The sequence below is a fragment of the Crotalus tigris genome, unplaced genomic scaffold (genome assembly GCF_016545835.1).
Source record: "Crotalus tigris isolate CLP2741 ecotype Arizona unplaced genomic scaffold, ASM1654583v1 scf7180000024117.2648584, whole genome shotgun sequence".
In the NCBI taxonomy this organism is placed as follows: domain Eukaryota; kingdom Metazoa; phylum Chordata; class Lepidosauria; order Squamata; family Viperidae; genus Crotalus; species Crotalus tigris.
The window spans coordinates 1,141,250-1,165,070 of NW_024100394.1; the positions used below are offsets into that span (position 1 = coordinate 1,141,250).

Genomic DNA, 23,821 nt, shown 5'->3' on the forward strand with positions numbered 1-23,821 from the left:
GATTATGTATATGTGGATGAAATTCTAATATGGTTTTTTTCTAGAACACAGAGCTACCTGTCTAGAGGAAGAGGAGCTGTTTATTGATGTAGATTGCATTCACACAGAAGCAATCATGACTCCGATGCCAGATGGATTATCCCAACAACAGGTTTGTGTGTTGGATGCTGTTGAAATCTAATCCCCAGTCTTTTTGTACATAGCTTAATTTCTAACAGTAAAGTCACTTTGCTACATCTTATGTCTAATTTATGTACATTTGTCTCTCACAAAATTGAAATTCAAATGCAATTAATTGTCTTGATTGTTGAGACAAATCCTGACGTGATAAATTCCTTGAGTAAAGTCTTTGAAGAGAAACTTAAAATACAACTTAATTGCACGAACTTCTGTGATAATTCCATTCAGCTCTGTGTAGACTTATATTTTGACATGTTCTTTCCTGATGGTGATTTTCTTCAAATCTTTAAAATTCAGTCTTGTAATTAGTAAATAGGGTGAAAAAGATTTAATTCTGAACATGCTGCTGTTTGCCACCAGGTGGCGTAGTTAATCACTTGTGTGTCTTTTGCTCCTTCCCTGGATAAAGAAATGCTAGATTAAACAATTTAGTCCAAGTATGAACTCACTGAAGGTCTGGGCTCAATTTAGCACATTAGAAAATAGCTTGATTTTTATTAGGGGATGATTTCAAAGTGAAATTTCTACCTTCTTTAGCTGGTCTGAGAATTCACGAAGGCCTCAATGTTTTTTAAGATTTTTTTTTAGCAGAATAGGAATAAACCTGGAGGTCCTCTACACAAATGGAATTAATCAAGTTTCGCCTCAATGTTTTTTAAGATTTTTTTTTAGCAGAATAGGAATAAACCTGGAGGTCCTCTACACAAATGGAATTAATCAAGTTTCATGGAGTACATAGAATACTGACTTAAGGAGAATAGAGTGAGATGACATTTTCTGTGAGGGATTGTCCCGAAACAATGTGTGATTGGAGAATTCTGATAAATGATCCCAAAGAATGGAAAGCAGGGCTGTCAATCCCTTGTCTCCATTCTTTGCAGACTTCTTATCTTATCTTTTTTTCCCTATGGAACTGAGCTAAATGCAGCTGTTATTACAGACCACGTGAACCTGCTTCACAAATAATACTAAGCCATTATTGTGGATTATTCTTCGTTTCCTATGATACAGGTAGTCCTCGACTTACAACAGTTCATTTAGGGACCATTCAAGCTTACAAAGGCACTGTAAAAAGTGACTTATGACCATTTTTCACACTTATAACCATTGCAGCATCCCCTTGGTCACATGATTTACAACTGGTTCATACTTAGGACAGTTATAGAATCCCGGGGGTAGGCAGCCTTGGCTCTTTTATGACTCGTGGACTTCAGCTCCCAGAATTCCTGAGCCAACATGGCTCAGCTTGGAAACTCTCCCTTTCCCCTCAGCATGGCTGGCTCAGGAATTCTGGGAGTTGAAGTCCATGAGTCATAAAAGAGCCAAGGTTGCCTACCCCTGGTCTAGGACTACCTGTAAATGAACCCAGTTATTGTTTAGAAACATCCTGGCAGATACACATAGATATTCTTCCTGTTCTATAATCCTAATTTTGTTCAGATTACACTATAGGCATCTACTGTATCTTCAGAGTGGCAAAATTAGTGACATTTCTACATATTTTGCTGGATTTTACTGCACACTTTTTTTTTGTTCAGAAATATTTTTTTTGTTAACTGTTAAAACATTTTTTAATTCTTCTTGTTAGATCTTATATCATATTGCTTACTGAAATTGTATGCAGTTGTTTGATCAAAATAGTGAACAAACATGACTTACTGGTATTTACAGTTGCGGAAACAGTGAATGAATAATCTTCCCCAACCCGTTACGTTGGTCTCTCCTGTGCAAAATATATATTTATTTTATTTAAAAGTATAAAAACTGCAATCATGTAAATATATGTTGTCCTTTTACGGCTTTAGCTGAGATTACTTTAAAACCTACAGGGGCTCTCCATCCTCTGGCAGATAGGATTAAAATAGCTACTGGCACTTGTTCTGGAGTCACAATTTCTCCATCTGTTTCCATCTTTGTGGAGAGAATAGTGTGTAATTAAGCAAAGCAGCAGGTTTATTTGTCTGTGAATGTGGGACTCCAGGAAAAAGATTTTTATTCAGTGCAGTGCAGACCAAAAGGTAATTCTGGATATAAGTGACTGGAGGAAAGTTAAATAATATGGCTTACCTCTTTTTGCTATTACCGACACAACTTTAAAAAAGGCTGGATGTCAGCATCATGTTAGAATAAGTAAATAATGTGTACTTAACAGTGGAAATGGGTTTTTTAAAAAATTGCACTTTAATGCATGCATTAAATCATTAAATGACAGTACATCTTTATATTGTTAAATTGCAAACAATTTTATATTTAAACTCCCTATTACATTTAACCTTAGCTGCTTTCCATAGTATACTTTTTAAGATGTCTGTTTGCTAGATAAATATGATTTTAGCTTCTGGTTGGTTTTTTTCCCTCTTAATTGAGCTTACCTTTTTGTTTCTCCCCATTTCTTTCTTTTTTTTCTGGAAGTTTTCTTCCATTTTTTTTAAATAGGTAATTTCCCATAAATTACCTATATACATGATTATAGCAGGAATATATAGATGTCCTATATATAGATGCTTACAGCAGGAATAGTATACACGTAGTCTTCGATTTGCAACATTAATTTAGCAACCATTCAAAGTTACAGTGGCATTAAAAAAGTCACTTATGATTAGTCCTTGGACTTACAACCTCCCATAGCATCCCCACGGTGACTTGATCAAAATTCAGGTGCTTAGCAACCAGCATAAATTTATAATGATTGTAGCATCACGGGTCATATGATCATCATTTGTGACTTTCCCAGCCAGCTTCTGACAAGCAAGCTCAGTGGGAAAAGCCAGATTTGCTTAACAACCGCATGAGTCACTTATCCGCTGCAGTGATTCGCTTAACAACTATGGCAAAAAAGGTCATAAAACTGGAAGTAACTGCTTGCTTAGAATGGAAATTCTGGTTCAAATTGTGATTGTAAGTCAAGGCCTACCTGTATATGAAGTTGAAAGATAAGGAACAAGTCTCTGAAATAGTGGAAACACTTTCACTGAGTTATAACTGACCAGATTTTCTGCTTTATCAGAGGTGACAAGAGACTATTTGAGGGAGATAAAGTTAATGTTTGTGCAGAGGTGTCCTTGAATGGCAGATTACGTGTCTGATTGTGCCATATTTAATATTATATTTTCACAGGTAGTGCGAAGATACATTTTAGGCGCTGTGGTTGATAGTGAGAAAAACTATGTGGATGCTCTGAAAAGAATATTAGACGTAAGTAACTGTCATTTTGAAGCCAAATAAATACGAAGATGAATGAATCTCATTTATGTAGTTCATTATTGCTGATGTTTTTGTTTATAATTGTGAAAATAATTCATTTGATTATAGTTTTTGATAATTAGTTGATGTCCTTTTTTTTAAATTTCAGCAATATGAAAAACCTCTTTCAGAGATGGAGCCCAAATTACTGAGCGAGAGGAAACTGAAGATGGTCTTCTACCGAATTAAAGAAATTCTTCAGTGTCATTCAATGTTTCAGATGGCCCTGGCAAGCCGTGTCTCGGAGTGGGATTCTGTTGAAATGATTGGGGATGTCTTTGTTGCCTCGGTATGTGAATGATCATAGCTTTGGAGTTACTTAAGTCTGTTTAATTCATAAATGGGCTGAACAAGTGAAATTCCAAAAAAGAACAAAAACCTTTGTCTCAAGGTCAGATCGGATTCCTTTGCACTCCCAAAGACAAATGGTGGCAACGTTTTGCTTATTGTGTTCCTATTTTGGTTTTAATTTTATCTTCCTTTGGCACTGGGATGAATTATAAATACCGTGAAGAAAATAAAATGTCTGTCAGGGAATTGCACAGCAGATGTCCAAAGGGGGTCAAAAAACACTTGACACAAACTTGTAGCTTTATATAAATAAATATATTTGACATCAATATATACATCAAACAAGATAGTCAGGCAAACAGGAGCATCGGGGGGTAAATCACAGAGCACACGGGACACGCAGAAGAAAAAGACGGGGAAAAGGACACTCCCCCTCCACACCCATAGCAACCAATCACAGCACAGATTGCCTCATGCAGGAACCAGCACTCTTGTACCAATCAATCACAACTGGGTTCTGGCTCACTGCAGAACTCCACTGCTCCAACTAAAAAATTAAAATATGTTAACAATGTCATCCTCTGTTGTGATCACCATCACTTGGTTTGGAAAAGTTTAAACTTAGCTAAGTATTATACGTGTATACTTGCAGTATTTAAGACACCATAAAATCCCTACAGTGAAATAATGCATTAATACATTTACTGAACGTATTTTTAAATGGACTCAGTTTGGAGTTTGTGCTAATAGTTTCCTAGCAACAAGAAGCATTCAATTTTAAGATCTTAGCAAAAGCTACATTTTTTTAAACCTTTCTGATTATTAAGTCTTGGATAATGTAGATGACAATTTCAAATGAAAGATAAATTCAGAAGCCACCTCACTCTAATATCAGACATATTTGTATACTTTTGAAAATATTTTTCCATTGCTAATTGGTTCAGAAAGTTAGGCTTATCATTATTTAAAAAATCTTAATTGCATATCTTTCAAGTAGGAAAAACTAACTGTGAATCCTAAAACTAAAGCCTCCATATCCATCTTGTTTTCTTGGCCAGGATATGGAAGTGATTCACCTCTGCTGCCTTTTGATGCATTGTTTGAATTTCTTCTTCCTTTTCATTTCCTATCTAAATGTTATAGTTAAAAGTGGCAAAGGTATAAAAGAAGTTTCAGAATCAGATTTCTCAGACCTATTGTTTCATGTTTTAAGACTAACGTATTATAAGCTTTATGAACTGCAGCTCACTTCCTCAGATGGATGGACTCAAATGATACAGCATTTAATCAGGCAGTTCTTGATTTATTGCTGTCATAGTCTATCCAGGTTGTTCTCTTAACAAAGTATCATAGTATCAATGACACTGAAATTATGAGGTATAATCTTAAAGGCAAATGCCAAAACAATATTATTTTATGGAAATAGCATGCCTGAGATTTCTTGGTAAAACCTTGCTAATTCAGCCTTTTGTAGAGATCCTTAAAAAGTGACAAATGTTTTTAAATAAAAGTTACAGTTTTTGACTATATGCTGAATATCTTGAATACTCTTTTAGAAATATGTGTTCTATATTGTAACTGACTGATAATGTGCATTTATTTTTATTGTGTCGTTTAGTTCTCGAAATCCATGGTACTAGATGCCTATAGTGAGTATGTAATCAATTTTAGCACAGCTGTGGGGATTCTCAAGAAAACATGTGCTACAAAACCTGCCTTCCTTGAGTTTTTAAAGGTGAGCATTTTGGATTTTGGTTCCTTTGTGATTGTAGACCATCAAAGCAACATGATTATCTGGGAGATTGATTACTTGACAAATATTGAACATCCAGTGTTTAGCTCAGCTTTAAGATTATCCATGAACATGTTTATATGTGTATATGCTTGTTGTTGTTATTCAGTCACTAAATCGTGTCAGACTCTTCATGACCCCATGGACCATAGCACACCAGGCCCACCTGTCCTCCACTATCTCCCGGAGTTTGCCCAAATTAATGTTGCATCAATAACACTATCTAACCATCTCATCCTCTGCCATCCCCTTCTCCTTTTGCCTTCAATCTTTCCTAACTTCAAGATATTTTCCAGTGAGTCCTCTCTTCTCATTTAGTGGCCAAAATATGTGACATACATTTTATCTATGCTCCTCTTGAGAAACTCAGTGGCTAATATAAGAAAAACCACTTTTTTCATTACAGCAATGTCAAGAATCTAGTCCTGATAGAATCACTCTTTATGGCTTAATGATGAAGCCCATACAGCGTTTTCCTCAGTTCATCCTTCTATTACAGGCAAGTCATGTATCATTTCTTAAAATTGCTTGAGTTTGCCATCTTCCTTGGTGTTTGTTGAATAGTACTGGCTAAAACACTAACATGGTAATAGGATCTGATTGTTAGTTGTTTTGTCATTGAAAATCAATTCTGTGACTAATTTCTGAGTTGTACTTGAAAGTGCAGAGTTTATCTTTAGTTCATGGGATTGTTGTCTGGTTTTAGAGTCACCCATATTGTTCTTTGTATATGACAGTCACAACTTTTTAGCGATTAATTTCCTGGATATTATGTTTTTGCTAGTGTTCTTGTAGAACATTGAAAGGAACTTTAGGATTACTTTAAAATCAATATCACTTTGAGTTTAATATAGAGTTAAAGTATGGAGACAGTTCTCTGTGTTGTCTACGATGGCCCATTCTATTATTGTCAGACATGTTGGCCAATTTTGATACTGTTCATTAAGGATTATTTCTGAGGAGGCTAGTTTGGATTCTAGTTTGGCTAGATGGCCATGCTTTTATACAGTTCCAACCCAGTTTGGAGGACTGGACTCTGTAAGTAATGATGAGCATCTAATTTTTAGCTGCTAGATCTCCCTTTGTGGTATTCCACAAGAGTCCGCCAGCTGACATTTGCACTTAGAAGATCATGAGCTACCTGAAGCTCAACACTGATAATTCTGGTGTTAAATAGGGGAAAATGTCTGAGAAAATGGACACATGAGGTCAGTAACTTGTCATTTCTTAAGAAGCAAGTCTAGATTCTTCCAAAGCTTGAGAGCTGAGTTTTATTTTAGACCAGGTCATTGTAGATAAGAGTTGTGATCCAGAGTAGCTTCACTCAGTTGAAGCAACTCTGTTAGGTCTACTCTGCTCTTCCACACAATAATCTCATCATGGTTATGTATGTGCCAGCCATCATATTAAACTACCTCAATTTATGTTATGTTTCCAGTAAGTTTTTAGAAACTTCAAGCAGTAAAGAATACAGCAGATGGATTGCTGTCTCTTTTCTATCGCTACATCATGCATAATCCTTCAAAAATTTACTTCAGAGTTCTGTTAACTGCATATAAAAATTTTTATGACTCAAGACAACCTCCAATTGTTTTCTGCCACTGACTGGAATGTGCATGAATTAGAGCTTTCTGATATTAGGGCCTAGGCAATAGAATCATTTTCTTGGTGCGTAGGAGGCTTCAACTGTAGATTATTTTAAACAGCTTTGGAAAGCTTTTAAAATGTGTTAAGTATATTCATTCATTCATTAAATTTTTATGCTGCCCATCTCCCCTATAAGGTGACTCTGGCAGCTTACAAGTTCTAAAACAAGTATTAAAAATAATTAAAACATTAAAACTACACAGGTTCAGATTTTAAAACTATACTGAAACCAAAACTAAGAGATCGATGAGACGGGAATGAGGTTTTCTTACCTTATCAGCTACCTCCAGTGATGTTTGTCCCCCTGGGGACCCCAATAATCTATAATTATTGTATTCACCTGTTTTATGATCCTAGTTAAATGTCTACTAGATATTGATGCAATTGAATGCTATACATGTAAATACAATTCAGTTATCCTGTCAAATCCTAAGTCAAGAAATGATACAAGTTATGCCCTGTTGTCACCTGCATGAAAATTACAGTTATTTTCGAAAATTGTAAGAAAAGAGGAATGGAATGCAAGAACATTCCTGATCTGGTAGCTACAGTGAAAGCAGTGGCAATACAGAGAGTTTACATATTTATACTGATCATGTTAAATTACAGTACTGTAATGTGTACTTGCCAGATTATATCAGACTCTGTTAAGCAAAAAATATAAAATGTCAGTCCTTTGATCTTCTACTTTTTCTGGCCTTTGGAGTAACATCCTTTTGATGAAACTTATCTGTAGTATAACTATGAAGATTGCTAGTACTAAGTTGATTACTATTATTATTAAAGGAGCCCTAAAATTGTTCATTTCTTGGCAGTTATACCAAAGTGCCAGCTTTGCAGATGAGGGAAAATTCAGTTGTAGAAATAAAGGTTGCATGAATACTGGAGAATGCCAGAGTTGTTTAAGGGAAACTAAAACAGACTCAAGTCAAATAAGTACCTTGGACTTCAAAAAAGCAGACTTTAATGTTGTCAGAAAAGAGAAAAGTAGGAACCTTTGGAAAGAGAAGAGAAATGAACTCAGTAAGGATAGGAATTTCTTTAAAAATGAGACACTAGAAGCCTAATTACAATCATTTCCAATGAGAGGGAAAAATCTCCAAGAACAGCAATAGACGCCCCAAGAAGCTTAATGAAGATCTGAAAACAAAGTAGGACATACTGTAAGGAATGGAAATAAGATCAGGTCACAAAGAGGGAACACGAACATATAGTTTTGAGCTGGTATGAGGGAAGAGTGGGCTGAGGTTAGCAAAGGATGAAGAATATAAGGCTTCTTAAGCATATTCAAAAGAAAAAACAACACCCTGAATTATTTTATTTCAGTCTCTTCTATATGTGTCATCAGGAAATTGTGAAGGGCAGATTGAAGGTGCAGAGTTGAATCCTTAGAATAATAGAAATGTGGTCAAGGAATATTTTCAAATGAGTTTAAAACTGCAGAACCAGTTGGAGTGCATTCTTTGGTAATGAAGGACTTGAGTGAGTGAGTGAATTAGTTGGTTAGTCTGGCCAAACCCCTAGATACTCATTTTGAAAAATATTACACAACCAATGAAGTGGCAATCTACAGGAGAAGAAATTTTGTCCATAGCATTCCAAAATGAGGGGGGAAAAAGGATCTGATGCAGTCCCTGGGAAGATCCTAAAACAGACAATAAACAGATGGATTTGCTAGCTCCTTGAAATGAATATGAAATAAGACATGGATTTGCCAAGATCAAAGCTTGTCAGACTATTATTTTCTTGTGATTTGACTGGGCAATTCCTTAATGGACTGTTGTAAACATAATGTACCTTGATTGCAGTGAATCATTTTACAAAGTATTCCGTGACACGTTGATCAGCAACCTAATTAAGTATGGATGACATGATAATTAAGTGAATATATGTAAGCCTGCAGTGTAATACGGCTGTAAAAAAAGGCAAATGAAGCATTAGGCTGCATCAAGCTCAGTTAATTTCAAATTATGGGAAATAATCCTTCCATTTATTCTTGTTTGGTCAGAAAAAAGAAATGAGGAACATTGGGAAAGTAAATCTTTCAAAGAAAGATTGAAAAAGCTAGATATCTGAAAGGTCCATATTGCTTCCTGATCTTGGTTGTTTTCTTGCAGACATTTCATTGCCCAAACTAGGTAATATCATCAGTGCTGTGATGTTGTCTAGTTTGGGTAATGAAATATCTGCAAGAAAATAACCAAGCTCGGAGAGCACGAAAGACCCCTCATTTCAATCCTGAGGTACAAACATTCTCCTTTATTAACTAGATATCTTTAAGCTTCTGGGGAAAGAGATATGATCATATCCTTCAAATGACTTGAAAGAATGTCATACAGGTATTCCTCGTCCTACAGCCACAATTGAGCCCAACGTTTCTGTTGCTAAGCGAGACAGTAGTTAAATGAGTTTTGCCTGATTTTCTTGCCACAATTATTAAGCGAATCAATGCAGTTGTTAAGAGAATCTGGCTTCCCCGTTGACTTTGCCTGTCAGAAGGCCACAAAAAAAGGTGATCATGTGACCCCGGGACACTATGACCATCAGAAATACAGGCCAGTTGCCAAGCGTCCAAATTTTGATCATGTGACCATGGGGAATGCTGCACCAGTCATAAGAGTGAAAAATGGCCATAAGTTACTTTTTTTCAGTGCCATCGTAACTTTGGTCACTAAATGAAAGGTTATAAGTCGAGGACTACCTGTACAAAAGAGGATGAAGACTTTTTTATTTCTCAGTGCTGTGGCATAATGACTTTTAAGTTACAAGAGGGCAAATTTCATGTGAGTATTAGAAAAAAAAATTAAGTGCTTATGAGCAGTTTGATGTTGGAACCAATTGCCCAGAGACTTTGTAACTGGATTGTACGGTGCTTTCTAAAATTAGGTAAGTGTACCTCACTTGACATAGCAGATAAACCCTAAAGAGGATTGAATCTGTAGCTTTGGAAAGGGTAGCTGTGAGACAGATATGTTTAAATGACTTCCTTTTTCTAGTCAAGAAAAATAAGCTGAATTAGCATGACAAACTCCCCCCCCCTTTTTTTTTTTTTGTTATGTCCAGGATATGTTGAAGAACACGACTAAAGGCCACCCAGACAGGCTGCCTCTACAGATGGCTCTCACAGAACTTGAAACACTGGCAGAGAAATTAAATGAAAGGAAAAGAGATGCAGATCAGCGCTGTGAAATAAAACAAATAGCCAAAGCCATGAATGAGCGTTATCTGAACAAGGTTTGGAAAATGGCACTTTTTGTTTTTCTCTTATGTCTCTTGTTAAGAATGTTTGTTTGAAATATGTGCATAGCTCACAAAGGTGACTCTGAAACCCAAAATAACATAGTTCGTGAAATCAATATACAAACCATACGGTGACACATGCTGGGGTGGAAAATCCTTTCCCCTCCAATTAGTAAACAAAACAGTCAAAAAAAGGGACCAGGCCCACCTTTGACCCAAATGTCTGTGCAAGCATCCAGTTCTTTAATATTTTGTGAAAGGCCAATAGGATCAGAGCCATCCAGATCTCTGAGGAATCCTGTTCTCTGGTGCAGGACATGGTGACAGAGAAGGCATACGTCCTAGGTCCCACTGAATGACAGTGTATAATAAAGAAACCTAGAGCATGCCAACTCTGCCAGTTCTGATGGATTCTAAAATGTTCAGGCTTTCTTAGATAATTATTCCTAATATGTATTTTATACAAATACATCCCATTTGTTTCATGGACATTAATTGCCGCCAGTACTGAATTTGGTTTTCTATCCCAAGTGGGGAAAAAGAGAGGGGGGAGAGCCAATATAGGAGCATGTGTGATGAAGGCTGTATTCATTGGATAGATGTGCAAGGCTCTGAGTGTCCTTACACCATCTCCATTGACATTCTGAAGACTAACCAATTTATTCTCAGGTTTTCTTCAATCATAACCAAGTTATTGAATGCAGAGAGTAAAGTTGTATGTCAGTTTTTTCCCATCAGAAGTCATCCCATTAGTCCTGACTGATCAGTTACAATTTTGGGGGCAAAAAGCAATTCTAGACAACTTGAGCTATAGTTTCTTGTGGGGTACACTCAGGCTAAAAGAATTGTTTGAGAAAGAGCCCTAAATGTAATTCCAGAATGAGATCAGTCACATTCCAGCCCGTAAATGAGCTCACATAATTTATTCAAGGCGAGAACTAGGCAGATAGTTGCATACATTAACCTCCCCTGCGTAACAACAAAGCCAGGTTTGCTATTTGACCCTCCTTAGTTCTTAATAGGAGATTTAAGAGCTGTGGTGGTGCAGTAGTTAAAGTGCAGTATTGCAGGCAAACTCTGCCCACTGCCAGGAGTTCGATCCTCACTGGCTCATGGTTGATTCAGTCTTCCATCCTTCCGAGGTCAGTAAAATGAGGACCCAGAGTGTTGGGGGCAATATGCAAACTCTGTAAATTGCTTAGAGCAGGGGTAGGCAACCTTGGCTCTTTTATGACTCGTGGACTTCAACTCCCAGAATTCCTGAGCCAGCATGGCTCGGCTTGGAAACCTCTCCCTTTCCCCTCAGGATGGCTGGCTCAGGAATTCTGGGAGTTGAAGTCCACAAGTCATAAAAGAGCCAAGGTTGCCTAGCCCTGGCTTAGAGTGTTGTAAAGAACTATGAAGCAGTATATAAGTTTTGTTGCTATTAACCAGAGTCCCCATATTTATGTGAACTTCTCCATGTAGCGCAAAGGCTATTGAGATCACCACATCTGTGCTTTAATAGTGCCCCTATTATATATGTAGTTGAGAAACTATTGTTATAGGTCATGATGAAAGTTTTCTTCTTGATTTTATCTTCTCAGAAAAGGAACCATTGATTACATACAATGTTGCCTGATTTTGCCTGGTGGCAATTAAAATTTGCATACAGATAATTAAGAGTACAGGGCAGTGGTAGGATTCAAATGTGTGAACAACCAGTTCTCTGTGTGGATGCCACTTCTGGAAGTCCATTTTGGGCCTGGACAACAAAAAATTAGCTACTGGTTTTGCCGAACTGGTGCGAACCGGCTGAATCCCACCACTGGTACAGGGTATGAGTAAACCTACTGAGAATTCCTCTTTTATTTGTTGTAATATTCATCTGTTTTTACATCTTTTTGTGGGCCTTCAGACCGTCCCCCTTTAGTCTGTAGTCCTACTTTTAATATTACGAATTTATCTAGACAGATTTTACTCTTTTAACCTTATAGTATTATATTAGCAATCAGGCTTTTACTTAACTTTTGTCTTTTATAAGTGTCACAGTTATTATTGAAATGGGTCTATTTTTTTCTTTGTTTGTATTTTATGTTGATCCATGACTGAAATGAAGGATTAATTGATACCTGATTATCATGATGCTACAGATACAAAATTGTAAAGGAAGAATTTTATTACATAACAAGATTCTGTGGACTCATGAAAGTGGTTCATATATTTTAAAGCAGAATATATTCAGATGTAAAAATACTGTGTTATGAAATCTTTTCGTATTATTCAGTTACTCAGCAGTGGCAACCGGTACCTCATCCGAAGTGATGATATGTTAGAAACTGTTTATACAGACAAAGGGGAGATCATGAAAACCAAAGAACGACGTCTGTTTATGTTAAACGATGTACTCATGTGTGCTACTGTGCATATTCGGTAAGATTCTACTCACGCACTATAAAATAATTGCTAAAGAGATAAGACATATAAACTAGGAAAAGTTTTTTTTTGGTGTTCTACTGCGAGTCCATTTTACGTGGTCTTTGGTTACATGTATATCATGGATTATAATTCAGGGCTCTTACTTAGTGGCAGAGAACATTCATTGTATTGTAAGCAGAAAATCCTCCCCATCATTACATTTCCTAATGAACAAATACTCAGCATACTAGCAAATTGAACAACAGTGCTAAAGAAGATGGTATAAGGGTCAGAATGGGATGGGTCTTGATTAAATAAAATTGATGTAGAGTCAGTGAGATGTGTTAGAGATAATTTAAGAATTAGAAGCTTTTTATTACTTAATTTCTTAACTTCAGGAAAGGTAAGAAAAATGCCAAATTCCCAGTTGTCCATACAAATGAAATTTGCCAGTCATGCAGGAGTAGAATGCCCTGATGAGATAAGATCCAAAACTTCACAGGACAGTGTTCCAGTACTTATTGCTGGCAAAATTTTGTATTTCAGAAAATAATCTGGAATATCTAGAATTAGAGGAGATTGACGCTATACTTCTTAAAAACTGTTACCTTCAAAAAACCAAAGGTGATTGAATCTAGTCTTTTCATTTAAAAGTCCTTTTGTAAACAATAAACTCTTCCAACTCTAGAATTGTGAGATTAATGTCGATGAAATATTTTGCAGGTCAGCTTGCTACTTTTTGTACTGCTACAATATGGGTGCAGCTTTATAGATTTCTTTCCCTTCATTTTTCTTCAAGAAGGGAAATGCACAACGTATGCTTGTAGGGAAGGAAGTAAAAGAACAAAAAGCCTGTTAGATCACATCCTTCTAAATGAACTTTCCAAGCATTTGTTTTGCACTCAAAATCCTCACAGGTATAAATACCACGTTATGTAAAGTATTAAAATGAGCCATGGTGGCGCAGTGGTTAGTCTGCAGTATTGCAGGCTGACTCTGCTCACAGCCAAGAGTTCAATGAAGACCAGCTCAAGGTTTTTACTCAGACATCCATCCTTCCAAGGCTGATAAAATGAGGACTCAGATTGTTGAGGGCAATAGAGTGGTTCTGTAAACCGCTCAGAGAGTGCTGTAGAGTGCTATGGAGTAGTATGTAAGTCTTAAGTGCTATTGCTATTGCTTTTATAGAAGCAAGAATATAGAAATAAGGATTGAGAGGACTATCCAAGAAGTCGATGTTCAGTTTTGTTTTATTTAAGAAAATTTATATGGCTGCCCAACATAGTGTCAGTGATACCAGGGGGCTTACAAAGATAATACCTAATATAAAGCAATAAAAAACAATTACCCTGATCCCTCTGGTGACAACAGTTAATCAAATAAGCCACTTGAAGGGCTCTGGGTTCCTTGAGCAAAACCAAGTCTTCAGGGGGCAATTTTATTTCTGCGGGGATTATGTTCCACAGGGAGGGAGCCACCCCAGAGAAGGCCCTTCTTGGTCCCAGTGGATGTATCTCCTTAGGAGAGAGGATCCGCCACATTCCTTACCTCCCCTCTCTGATAGGTCAGGTAGATGTAACCAGGAGAAGATGGTTGTTATTATTGTTATTTATTACACTATTAGTTAAAGTAGCATTTATTAAATTATTTTCATATAATAAGTGCTTGGAGTTAATGAAGAGTTTGAAACTTCATGAAGGGAGGGATGAAGTGAAGACTGGAGACCCCTCGTCTATGCCGATATGAGAAAAGCACAAGTTTAAAAATCCACAGTTTTGCATTCAAACTATCACATATAATGCATGTAAATACACTGTGGTAGGTTTGAGAGCGCTCTCCCTACAGACAGGATCCTATAATAGTCTTACGTATCTGCTGCGTTTTGCATCCCTGCTGTGAAATGCCTTGTTCTAAATTTCATAGTCTCATGTAATTATGTGGGTGGCATATATCTGCAAATGTAGATCTCTTGCTACACAGAAGCTCTTATCCAACAGCATTCCTATGGCAACTGAATATGTTCAAGTAAGCAGGCCTTGCCAGGGTAAAATTGAAGGGGTGGGTGGGTGGGAGGGTGGGTGGATGGATGGATGGATGGATAGATAGATAGATAGATAGATAGATAGATAGATAGATAGATAGATAGATAGATAGATAATATCTAGCCGGGGTGGGTTCTTTATGTTCAGTGTTAGATATATCTGACATTTTAACAGACAGGTTTTTTGTGTACAAAAGCCGTGGTGGTGCAGTGGTTAGAATACAGTATTGCAGGTTAATTCACTGGTCACTGCTAGGAGTTCGATCCTGACTGGCTCAGCCTTCCATCCTTCTGAGGTTGATGAAATGAGGACCCAGATTGTTGGGGGCAATAGACTGACTCTGTAAACCGCTTAGAGAGGGCTGTAAAGCACTGTGAAGGTGTACATAAGTCTAAGTACTATTGCTAGTGCTATTTTTCTTTTTCATTGTTAGCACTGGATGTTTGTTTTTCTGTTTTGTAGTCTTGTTGATAAATGAAAATAAATATGTTTTTAAAAAGTCTTTGATAAACATAATGAGTCATTATTGGTCATATTATTAATGACTAATATTATTAATGACTAATTAATAATATTAATATTAATTAGTCCAGCTCTCCTTTTGCTGTTTGCTCCTCTTGGATTTTTGGAAATTTTTCTGCTTCTCTTTTTAACCCACTCAATACTTTCTTCTCACTTCCTTACATGGTTTATATGTCCTGGGAATATCTCTCTCTCTCTCTCTCTCTCTCTCTCTCTCTCTCTCACACACACACACACACACATTTTGGTGTTTTTATGCTTTGTATCTGCATGCAAGATCTTGGATCAGTTACACAAGGTGTTTCCTCAAAATGCAGTGTCCTGTGGAGCAATGGGAATTAAATGTGGCCTTTTCCTTTTGGATGATAACATTTTCTACTTCATTTAGAAATAAATCCCCTGATGTTTTTTTTTTCTGGAAATTTTTGCTCATTAACCAAAGAAGTAATGTAGCAAAACATTTACAGTTAAGTTTGCTTTTGTTTTAAAAATGATAAAAAATCTTCATGACATCTGCAATTTACCTTGTGGTTTTTGTTAATGCCAGACACAGACATAAGGTAGCAGCATCTCTAAATCCAATTTTGTTCCATTGGGACTTTTTCTTTGGGCAGTACTTGTAGAATTAGAACAAAAAGTTATACACTGGGGAGATTTATGTTTGAGAACATTAAAAAAAAATCTGAAAATAATAAGAAAAAAATGACCTCTTTTCATCCTTCTTTGTGGCCTTTTTTCAGCTCTTCCCATGAAAGCAGTGGTGTCGTGAGTGGCCAGAGGTACTTATTAAAATGGAGTTTGCCACTTGGGCATGTCGACGTCATAGAGTATAGAAGTAATGATGGTCAAGGAGAGAACTGCAGGTTCCCTTTGCAGTCATCTTCTGAGATCATGGTTACCAATGCCAAGCCAAGTAAGTAGCGGCCGGTTATTATTTGTGAATGGGCTTCGCAATGTGAATGTAGATAGGCTTTACATTAGTTTTTTTTTTTAAATGTTAATACACGTAGTCCTTGACTTACAACAGTTCATTTAGTGACCATTCGAAGTTACAGTGGCACTGAAAATAGTGACTGGTTTTCACACTTAACGACCATTGTAGCATCCCTATCGTCACGTGCTCAAAATTCAGACCCTTGGCAACTAACTCTATCCTGGGGTCCCCTTTTGCAACCTTCTGACAATGGGGAAGCCAAATTCACTTAGCAACCATGTTACTAGTTTAATAACTGTAGTAATTCGCTTAAGAGCTGTGACAAAAAAAATGTTGTAAAATGGGCAAAATTCACTTAACAAATGTCTCATTTAGCAACAACAAATTTTGGGCTCAGTTGTGGTCGTATGTTGAATACTATTTGTATTCAGAAAACATCTTAAGGATTTGTTATGAGACTGGCATGTATATATTTTGTATCGGTATAGGTAGTCCTCAACTTACGACTACAATGGAGCCCCAAATTTCTGAGACACTTAAGTGAGTTTTGTCCCATTTTACAACCTTTCTTGCCAGAGTTGTTAGTGAATCACTACAGTTGTTAAGTTAGTATGGTAGTATGCTTCCCCCATTGACTTTGCTTGTCAGGAAGTCACAATAGGCAACCATCATACATACATGCCAGTTGCCAAGCATTTCAGTTTTGATCAAGTGAACATGGGGATGCTGCAATGGTCATAAGTGTGAAAAAAGTCGTAAGTCACTTTTTCCAGCACTGTTGTTACTGCGAACGGTCACTAAACAAAGGGTTGTAAGTCCAGGACTACTTATAGTGCATATTTCACCTAGTGATTTCTCTTTCTGTGTTTGAGCTGCATGGGCAATCATTCACACAAGAAGCTTACAACTAGAGCAGGTCACTTAAGCTTCCGTTTTCAGTAGCTGTTGTGTATTAATCTGGATTAACTAATGGAATTTGGCGAATTTCCTATATTGAAATATAGCCATTTAATCTGCACCCTTTGTATCTCCAAGCCTCTGTAGCAGTTTCCCAATTTTTATTTTTTTTAGACATTAAATCTGCAAATAAGACAGGGGAAGATCTTCTGAGAGACATAGTCTGTTTCGCACAATAAAAAGAACGTTATACTTTTGTTGCAAAATTGGTTTTACTGTACTGCTGAAGAATGACCCATCTTCATCTTTATTAGAAAACTGCCAGAATCAAAGAGCAACATTGCAAGAAGCTATTTACTTTGGGCTGACTTTTGGGGTTAGTGAAATCATTCTTCCTTGTAGTAATGCTTCAGCAGGTGGCAGCACTTGGTTTATCTAGTCCAGGGGTAGGCAACCTTGGCTCTTTTATGTCTCGTGGACTTCAACTCCCAGAATTCCTGAGCCAGCTTGGCTGGCTCAAGAATTCTGGGAGTTGAAGTCCACGAGTCATAAAAGCCAAGGTTGCCTACCCCTGACCTAGTCGGTACTCAGAAGCTAATCAGGGTTGCTGCCAGTTAGTACTTAGATGAGAAATCTCCAGGATTGTAAATTACACTAGAAAATAAACCATCTCAGAAGAAGCCAGTAACTAACCATTTCTGTAGTGCTGGCAAGAAAACGACATGCCTATAGAATCTTTCAACAGTAGATCTCAACTTGAAGGAGAATTTTCTTTTTCCATTGCATACATTTATCAGTGGTACTCTCGAAATAGCATAAATAATATAAAAAGCATGCAGAGCTTTTTTTAAGAACCCCCTAGAAACAATATAGTCCTACCTGTCTTTTCCATTTCAGTCTAGAATTGAGCACAGCTCCTGTCTGTATAGTTTATTCCAGCTTTTCCATCTTGGTGGTCTCTGGATACTAAGACTAGAAAAATTCCCAGCTATTGTAACCAACTGGCTAAGAATGGTTAAAATTATGCTACTAATACAACTGGGAGGCACTATTTTCTATAAACGTATTGTTCATGTTCCTGTTCCTTATATTTTCTTTGTATAGGTTTTTTTTGTGTTGTTTCATAGTGGTGAGAAGAATAGGTGCTTTTTAGACACAAAATGGAGTTGTGGACTACTATATAGAGAGAGGAGAGAAAGAGACAGCACCCAATGGTTAAATAAAGACAAGATAAAGATAAAAAAAAATAAAAATCTTATCTGATCAGTGCCCAAAATGATGGCAGTTAGGGCATACTGTACAATTTAGCTATTGTTGAAATTATTCAACTGGGTGAGTTGCACTTTTATATAATACTATGTGACATTACAATGAACAAAAACATGTGAGAATTGCCTTAGCACCAACACAGTTGCTAATAACTTTTTGAAGCTATTTGGACTACCTTAGAAGTTATTTGAAAGAGGAATACCAAATTTTTCTTTAGAACATATAAAGGTGAAATGTTGGAGCAATGTTTCTCAGACTTTAAGATGTGTGGACTTCAACTCCCAGAATCCTCCAGCCAGGGTCATTGCTTTCCCTTGGCCTGTCTTGTGAATGAAAACTTGCAGGAAAGAAAATCCCATTCCTAAAAGCAGAGGAGGAAGTTCTAGGTCAGCGGTCTTCAAATTTGGCCCTTTTATGACTTGTGGACTTCAACTCCCAGAATTCCTCAGCCAGTGTGCCTGGCTGAGGAATTCTGGGAGTTGAAGTCCACAAATCATAAAAGGGCCAAGTTTGAAGACCCCTGGTCTAGGTGCTGAAAAAACATTAAGTAACCCCAGAAAGCCATGAGTGTGGAACCCACATGACTCAGAAATTCTGACCTGCAAGAACAACAGTTAGAAGAAATCGCATCAGCACTTTGAGATTTGAATGAACTTTTGTTGTAGAGTGTAAGAATTAAATGCGTACAATCGGTGGACTCACACATTACACTTAGCCTAGATATGACTTGTTCATAAATGATGGCTTATTACACTGAGTTGAAGCCAATTTTGATCTATGCTCTCAGCCATTAAGCAAACAGTAGCTTACTGTGACGTATGAAGCAAATCAGTAAATATTTGCAACCTCTTCAGTTTCTTGGAGAAAAACAGCAGTTTGTGTGCTTCTTTTATAGAGATGATTAGATTTTCTAAGAAATGTGAAGGGTTGGCCATTTAATTGATGGTAATGAAATAAAAAAAGTAGTTATATGTGCGTGATCTTCATTTCACAACATATGTTAAATTCCGTGATGCCTTCATAGCTCCCAGGCTGGTTTTGCTTCCTTTAACTGATCTTTCCACCCACCTGCATTTAATATCATTACCTCTTTCCTTGAGACTTGTGCTGTTGCTGTGCAGCTTGTGAAAACTTAGCGAGCTTTTGTTGTTAAAGAGTACTGTAGAGAGTGTACACTTAGAACAGCAGGGTGTGCTTTAATGAAGACAAAGAGGCTTTAAGAGCAACGGAAGGTCCCACATTATTATTCTCACTATCTATAGCGTGGTGGTAGGTACACCAGGATGGGTCTCCCAAAAGAAAAGTCTCAACACGAAAGAAAGTTTCTCTTGAGATCAGATGCCCTATACCAGGGGTAGACAACCTTGGCTCTTTTATGACTCGTGGACTTCAACTCCCAGAATTCCTGAGCCACCCAAGCTCAGGAATTCTGGGAGTTGAAGTCCACAAGTCATAAAAAAGCCAAGGTTGCCTACCCCTGGTATAGGCAGTCACCAAGAGTCTAGACTGATTGATATTGATACTCCCATTTGTGAATGGAAGTAATATACGTAGTCATTGACTTAGGACTATAATTGAGTCCAGAAATTAAGCGAAACAGTTGTTAAGTAAATTTTGCCCCATTTTAATGACATTTCTTGCCACAGTTGTTAAGTGGATTGCTGTACTTGTTAAGTTAGTAACACAGCTGTCAAGTGAATCTGGCTTCTCCACTGACTTTGCTTGACAGAAGATTGCAAAAGGTGATGACCTGACCCTGGGACATTGCAACCGTCAAATATGAGCAATTGCCAATGGTCCAGATTTCGACCATGTGACCATAGAGACGCTGCAACAGTCGTAAGTGTGAAAAAATGTCAGTCAGTTTTTCAATGCCATTGTAACTTTGAGCGGTCACTGAACGGATACTTGTAAGTCAAGGACTACTTGTACAATAATCTTCAGGTTTCTAAAAGAGGTCATCTAGAGGAGGGGTTGAACTGTTTTCTGTTGTCCTGCAGTGTAGGACTAGAAGCCCTGGGTTCAGAAAACAGATTTAGATTAGTTATTAGCAAAATATTCCTGACAGGAAGAGCTCTCAAAGAATGGAACAAGTTTCCTTATTGAAATGGTTTCTTCCCCTCATTGTTCATCTTCAAACAGAGACTGTATAGTCATCTGATGTGCTTTAATACAGAAGTCTCCAACGTCTGGGCCACGGCCCACTATCAGGCTGTGGCCTAATTGACACCGTTGCATGCATGTCTGTGTGTGCATGCGCATGGCCTCACTCAAGGATGTTCGTGGCCCCACTTGTACGAGCGTCGTCGTGAGTGTTCGTGGCCCCACTCATACAAGCGCTTCATGGGCGTTTGTGGGTCCACTCACGCAAGCCTTGTTGCAGGCACTTGCGCCTCACTCACACATGTGTTGCCACAATTGTTGCAGGTGTTTGCACATGACACCTGCTCCTCCCACAAAATCATTCCCTCTTTTCCCCTCTCCCCCTCCCCCCCACTCCGGGTCACCATTGCTTTAATAGATTTTACATTAAGCAAAGAGGCTAGGTGACCTCTGAGGTACCTTTTCACACCATGGTTCTACATACCGTAAGATTTTTAACATCACTACTTCTACTTGCTTCTGAGAAAACTGATTTAGATTCACTTTGCCAATTTTAGGGATTGCATTAGTTACATAATAGATTAATAGAGAAAATTAAACATGCTTTTTTAACCTTAGAACAATGTTTAATTCCCCAAACCACTGTATTTGCCTCTGTAAAATTAAACATGATTTGATCAGATTTCAGTGTCACTTTAATTCCCATCTTCATTTGTGAGCTTGTTTAATACATAATCTTGTTTCATTCCAACTGAGAATTCAAGTTTTTTTGTGAATTCTGTTTTGTAAATTTAATTGGATTTATCATGCCAAGCAAACATCAGAATCTCCTTTGTTATTCAGGTTCTTCAATTATTGGGCATGACAACCAGGAGTGGGTGGCAATTTCAGAGGTAACCAAGGAAAGGCACAGGGCTAGTGGCAGTTATTGTTATGTGTATTAAGAGCTTATGTAACATATACACACACAAAGAGATGCAGGAAATTTGTATAGCTAGAAAATCTAAAAAGACATAGTTGCTTGATCCCTACCTTTAATATTAATGAGGGATATTTTGTGCCAGTCGGTTGGAGATCAACATCTAAATCATCAATGAAAGCTTTCCTTTATTTGAACCCTGTTTCTGTAGGATTCTTGGTTTGGTTTCTTTTTTGTAATAAAAGCCTTGCTTCTGAATGTTTGATAAGATGAAAAAATACAACCTTATGTAACTCTACACTTTCATTATAGGTAGATCAGATCTACACAACGGTTGGGTCACTAGCAACCACAATTATTTTCGTATTGTTTAGATCACAGATAGTTTCATATTAGAACAGGCTGCATTGCTTTCTCAGTCCTATGTTCTTGATCTGTCTGCATGAGCATGAATGCACCTGAATTTATTCAAGGTGGTTCCCACTTTTGGCCTGTGATGCCTATTTTCACAGAGTGGGAACAGCTGGGTTCACAGAATGGAAACAGCTGGAAAACAGAAAATCTCAACCTGTCCTATTTCTACCATTTTAATTGGCACAAAGTTATGAACAGAATTCAGAGAACTTAATTTCAAAATAGCAAGAATTTTTCTCATTCTTAGTAAGCAGGGCTTCTCAACCTTGGCAAATTTAAGGCTTGTGGACTTCAACTCCCAGAATTCCTTAGCCAGCTTTGCTGGCTGAGGAATTCTGGGAGTTGAAGTCCACAAGTCTTAAAGTTGTCAAGGTTGAGAACCCCTGGATAGGGCTTCCTATGAAGAAAAGTCTTACGGGACAGGATTTCTCATATTACAGGAGACAGGTGCACAAAATTACATAGCAAAATGTTCCTAGATTTGTATATATACACAAACATATATAGCTTAGTCATTTGTGTTGAACCAATCTATAGCTAAACATGCATGTACGTAGATTGATTATGTGCCATCAAGTTGTTTTTAAATCCTAGTGATACATAAATTAATTAATTCACACATTCACCCTCACAAAAAATCTCACAAAAATCTCTTTGGCATCTCACAAAAAAATGACTCACTCTCAGCCCAGCTCATCTCAGAGAGTTGTTATTGTGGGGAAAATAGGAGGAAGGAGTATTGGATATGTTCTCCATCTTAACACAGTTACCTTTACAGATTTCTAAGTCTGCAAATAATTATTCATTAAAAAGCTCTATTTTTGTTGTTGTTAAGTAAATTCCCTGGTATCTGATTTTTTAGCAGTAATATTAAACCCTGTTGTCGCAGATATTGCTTTTCCTTTTCAGGTGCAAACCATGGCATCATTTTGGTCTAGTGGTTAAGGCATCAGGCTATAAACTAGGAAACTGAGTTCTAATCCCACTTGAGGCATGAAAGTCAGCTGGGTGACTTTGGGCCAGTTATTCTCTCAGCCCAACCCAGTTCACAGGGTTGTTATTATGGGAAAAATATGAGGAGAGAAGAGTATTGTGTATGTTCTCTATTTTGCGTTATCTTATATAAGTAACAAAGGCGGGGTGGAATCAAATACACTTTATGGCTTAATGAAAACTATATGGCCTGTGGCGCCTTCACAATATTCTTCATAATTACTGTCACCTTCAATAATAATATTCTTTGTATGCTTCACCCTAATAATGTAACTATTTCCAGGAGTCCTATCTTCCTTGTGTGTCTATTTTATTTTGCATATGCATAGTAACTATCCATTCATTGGGTAGGAAATTGAACTCAGATTTTGTCAAAAGTCCAAAATTCATCCACTGAAGTCTAATGGTCCTTGGTTCTTTTTCCTGTGCTGCTGTTTCTGTACTGCTTATATAAATGCTGTATAACTGTGCATTAATTATAACTATGTTTGGACAACATGATTTACCACAGGTTATGATTAGTTGTAAACATATTTAAACGCAGCTGGGTTTTGTAGCACATGGGAATAGGCATGTAGAACCTATCTGTGGCTTTTTAAAGCTATTTTTCCCAGAAATATGTGTGGCTGCACAAAAGAAACCTGTGCAACAGACAAGGACTTGCTGGCATGACAAGGCATATTCACAAGTTGTCATCAACTGTGCTTGTGATTTCATCTGAACATTGTTATATACATACAAAAATTAAAAATAGTAACATCCTCCTAAATTGAAAGTTCCATTTATGCTGAATCTCAAAAGATAAAAGAACTTCTTTGAAATTTGCCTTTATTTCTATTTGAAAAGTTGCAAAATTGAAAAGAGCAGTATTTTTTTTAAAAAAAAATCCCTACATTTCACCCTTATGAATCTGCCCACATCTTAATTTGCTTTCCCTT

At 37.2% G+C, this 23,821-nt stretch overlaps 1 protein-coding gene across 4 annotated transcripts in view; it reads left to right on the forward strand.

Annotated features, from left to right (window-relative positions):
• Positions 1–23,821, forward strand: part of ARHGEF10 (Rho guanine nucleotide exchange factor 10) — a 103,828-nt gene that overhangs the window by 34,843 nt on the left and 45,164 nt on the right. For all 4 annotated transcript variants that reach the window (XM_039322602.1, XM_039322603.1, XM_039322604.1 and 1 more), the window contains 8 exons: positions 45–151; positions 3,298–3,375; positions 3,533–3,712; positions 5,333–5,449; positions 5,913–6,005; positions 10,217–10,387; positions 12,660–12,805; positions 16,095–16,267. In XM_039322602.1, coding sequence (XP_039178536.1) covers positions 45–151; positions 3,298–3,375; positions 3,533–3,712; positions 5,333–5,449; positions 5,913–6,005; positions 10,217–10,387; positions 12,660–12,805; positions 16,095–16,267 — 1,065 coding nt within the window. The remainder of the gene's footprint in view (positions 1–44; positions 152–3,297; positions 3,376–3,532; positions 3,713–5,332; positions 5,450–5,912; positions 6,006–10,216; positions 10,388–12,659; positions 12,806–16,094; positions 16,268–23,821) is intronic.